This window comes from Loa loa (genome assembly GCF_000183805.2).
Source record: "Loa loa unplaced genomic scaffold supercont3.124, whole genome shotgun sequence".
In the NCBI taxonomy this organism is placed as follows: domain Eukaryota; kingdom Metazoa; phylum Nematoda; class Chromadorea; order Rhabditida; family Onchocercidae; genus Loa; species Loa loa.
Window position 1 is genome coordinate 74,330 of NW_018108304.1, and position 4,148 is coordinate 78,477.

At 29.8% G+C, this 4,148-nt stretch overlaps 2 protein-coding genes across 2 annotated transcripts in view; both read right to left on the reverse strand.

Annotated features, from left to right (window-relative positions):
- The window catches only part of LOAG_14342 (phosphatidylinositol-specific phospholipase C), a 4,556-nt gene extending 4,320 nt beyond the window's left edge, over positions 1 to 236 (reverse strand). The window contains exon 1 of the mRNA XM_020448797.1: positions 144 to 236. Within this exon, the coding sequence (XP_020301085.1) occupies positions 144 to 213 (70 nt within the window). The 5' untranslated portion in view covers positions 214 to 236. The remainder of the gene's footprint in view (positions 1 to 143) is intronic.
- Positions 237 to 1,845: 1,609 nt separating this feature from the next.
- LOAG_13186 (hypothetical protein) lies at positions 1,846 to 4,057 on the reverse strand (the record flags this gene model as incomplete). The annotated part of the gene is made up of 6 exons (XM_020448656.1): positions 1,846 to 1,939; positions 2,682 to 2,807; positions 3,025 to 3,130; positions 3,338 to 3,429; positions 3,572 to 3,684; positions 3,914 to 4,057. The coding sequence occupies 6 exons, from the start codon at positions 4,055 to 4,057 to the stop codon at positions 1,846 to 1,848; spliced, it is 675 nt and encodes a 224-aa protein (XP_020301219.1).
- Between the last annotated feature and the right edge of the window lie 91 nt (positions 4,058 to 4,148).

The following is a 4,148-nucleotide window of genomic DNA, read 5'->3' on the forward strand; positions in this document are numbered from 1 at the left end:
GTAAATACATTAGTAACAGTTGATTGAGAATCAAACCTTTCCCCTTTTCAAGATGTATTTGCCCCAATTATTGATTAATTAAACAATTTATATAAGGTGATTAAGTTGAACCGAAACAATGATTACAAAAGCAACTGAAAAACCTGGAATAGCAAGTGTCATAATTGGTTTATCCCGGGCAGCAACTGGCAATTCGGACATCCAATCTGCCATTGCTTCAGATTCCTCACCTTTAAACAGACGAAAATTTCTTATATCATTCAATTTTCTTGCACTCAAATAGAACGAAAACTCGTAGATTTACAATAAAGAATTGGATTGCATAGAATGAAAGGAAGAAGGAATTGATCTTGATTCTCCCTTCTCGTCGATCATCAGATGAAGAATGAATTGATCTTGATTCACCCTTCCCGACCAACAGATGAAAAATGAATTGATCTTGATTCACCCTTCCCGATCATCAGATGAAGAATTAATTGATCGTGATTGTCCCTTCCCGATCATCGGATGAAGAATGAGTTAATCTTGATTGTCCCTTCCCGATCATCGGATGAAGAATGAGTTGATCTTGATTCACCCTTCCCGATCATCGGATGAAGAATGAATTGATCTTGATTCACCCTTCCCAATCATCGGATGAAGAATGAATTAATCTTGATTCATCCTTCTCGATCATCAGATGATAAGGTAAATTTTACAAATAAATGATAAAAGAAAAAAATTTTATAGCAAAAAATCAATCTTCAGAATGCTAAGGAAAGATAAATGTGTACATTTAAAATAACAAATAATCGATATGGTAGTGAATCATCTGGTGATACTGTCCTGTCTCATTTCTTGTTTTTCTATTTTGCAAAATAGTTGTTGCCTTTATGAAATGATATGAAATAATCGATTGAAATTCTCCTCTTTCCCTGAATTCTAAATTAAATTTAATTTAATATCATTTCATACTTATTGAATGGATATTACAAATTAGCAAGCTATTGATAACTATCCTCGAATCATTTCAAAAGATATACCACAAGTTAAACTTTACTAAATTCTAACCTTTCAATATAAATTAATTTCACTTCTAAACCATTCTCCTTTTCCACTTAACTCTTCTTATATTTTCTTAACCAATAATAAATAGCAATAACCCTTGTTGGAATCCTATCGAAAAATTGATCGTTTCGATGAGCCATAATAAAATGGCAGCACACCCAACATTCCTCGTGCTTATGTGTATGTATGTATGTATGTATGTGTATGTGTGTATATTTGTGTGTGTGTGTGCATGTGTGTGTGTGTATGTATGTGTGTGTGTGTGTGTGTGTATGTGTGTGTGCTAATGTCTGCGTGAAAATAACACAAGAGAGAGTTTATCTTGTACTTTAAACATTTCACATTTTAGGATTAAAGAGAAATGAGGAGAAGGGAGAGGGAATTAATTGTGGGTATTGCTTCCAAATAACTTGTTTGTCATCAATTATCATCAGTGTCATTTGAATTAACCATTCTTTTACATGTTCCCAATTGTAATGCTTTGAAAATGGATCGAATATTTTTGAGAGGTCAGTTGGTCATTGAAAGGGATGAAGCTAAGGGTTGAAAGTTGAAAGTAAATCATATGAGGATAAAAATGGGATGTACGAAGGAATCCATCAAGTTTACCTTTCTCTATATGGAAATGAGTGAAATTTAAAATTAGAAATGAAGATAAAGGATATTTCTGAAATAGAACCGGATTCGGAAATCCGGAAAAAAAAGCAGTCGTTTTTATAGAAGCTATGGAAAAGGAAGAGGTAAGTCACGATCAACATTGCCATTATATCCTGGAATGAATGAATTGCACGCTAGCATTCATGACAGCTCACTTTTAGAAATTGGCACCACAGCGCCGCAGCGCAAATTGATCTCACCTTCTGGAAAATACCAATTCAGGCGAGCTTCGTCGCTGAATTATTCCATTCATTTCTTTTCTTTTAGAAAATCCCACATTTGGCATCATTCGATCCAAGAATGATATGGTTTTGAGATATTTCATATCTTTTCTTCTACAAGGCAATGGGATGTTTTTTTTTTTTGTTTCTTTCCTACATATTCAGAAAATTTTGAATGTGTGACAGTTAAGCGGTGACAGTTTTTTGTATGATGGCATTTGGAGGAAAAGATAAGTCTTTAGCAATTTGGACCCCAATGAAATATTTCTTTCTTTCTTTTTTTCTTTGTTGAACTAGTAAAAAAGTGTAACATTTATTAATTAAGATTAATTAGAGCATGAATATAAAAAGAATCTATAATCAAAGTAACAGCAAGTTCTCCCTTCATTAAATGTCATCTGTCATTGTTTTAGTTTATAAAATTTGTAAACGTGGACAAACATCTTTCAGATCTCTGAAAAGCAAAACTCTATCAGGATTATTGATTTAAATTAATGATTCTCAAACTTTTCTTGACCATTGACCATTTTGATTTTTTTTTTTTATTTGTAATGCGGGTCATATAATTCAAAAATAATAAATTCTACTAATTTAAAAATAAATTTTAATTAAAACTTTCAATTATTGGTTAATTATTTGGAATAGTATTATAACATAAAAAAAAAAGGAAGCCTTATTTTTAATAATTATCATAGTTTGATTACATGATTGAAAATTACAAATGTAAATTGATTATCAATAAGAAGTAAAATGTACCTGATACCAGCAGATGCAGCACAGAAGCATATCTGTTGTATGGCAATATTATCAAAACCATTAATGATTGCACAATGCTTACTCTTTTGTATTATTTCCGAATTAGATGGTAAATTAAGGCCACATCTTGAATTTAAATTTAAGAAATACGAACAAGTAAAATTGATAAAAAATATTTCTGAAGGTTTCTTTTGAGAGAGAGAGAAAGAGAAAGAGAAAAAAAAGCAATGAATTAGATGTTGTATTCTATTTTGAAAATTATCACCAATTGTTATTTAATTAATTTTTCCATTTACAAATTAAAAATCTGTCAATAATTTAAATATTTATGAGTAAAACAAACTTGAGATGATCATAGCAATATTTACTTGATCGATCAATGCAATCTCTTGCACATCTCAAGAAACGTCGTCCAATTGCTATTAATGGTTGTATGGTTCGCGCATAATCTAAAATTATTCATTAAATTAATCTATTGATATGTTTTTTTTTTTTAAGTAATTGATTATAATATAATCTAAAATCTACTATAGAGACAAGTTTAATAATGGATTTATTATTGGAAATAAAAATTTAGAACATGCGACAATTTGACGGAATTTTAAATGATGACAAGATTAAAATTGGAGAAAAATGATGTAATTTTGAAATTATACCTCCAAGCACTCGATTAATTTCAGCAAGTCCCGCAATTTCTAATGATTCGAAGTATATCTTTTGAACATAGTATCCTGGTTTTGTTGCACATCTACAAACTATTTTACATCATTAATTTTCTTCTATGTCATCATCGTCATGGGACATTTCAGAATTTTCATATAGTTTTTTTGCTTTTTAAATTATAAAGTGTAGTAAAAATTTAATTTAAAAAAAAAAATTTAAAATAATACGCATTATGGAAAATATTCTGTGTACAATTGATTGTTTGCGATAATTTCTCCTCATTTTGCAGAAAACAATTTTTCAACATCTCATAGTTTGCTTCCACCTTATTTGCATATCGCTATAATATGATATTAATTCATAAATAAGGAATTGCATTAGTGTATGTTTAAAAACATGCGTACTGTAGCAAGATTGAGCATATTGATTTGGTGATATGAATAAAATTAAATTAACAACTAATCTATGTTTGTCGCATTAATAACTATCATGATTTTAAATAGTGACAATTTTCAAAGCTATAACTTCTATGTATTCTACACTATCCTATCTAAAGTTATTAATTCTACCTGACATTTATCAGCACATGGCTTTACGAGGCTTAACATCCGTTCACGACAATGCCGTATTTCATCACAAGTACATTGACGAATAAGTTCACATTGGATACCATATCCAGAGAATATTATTAGAAATGAAAAAAGAATAGTCATTAGCTTCATCAATTTTGTATTCCACATTATTTACCATAAACGGATAAACAACTGCAAAAAAAAAAAAAAAATAAAAGCTTTACTAAATAGA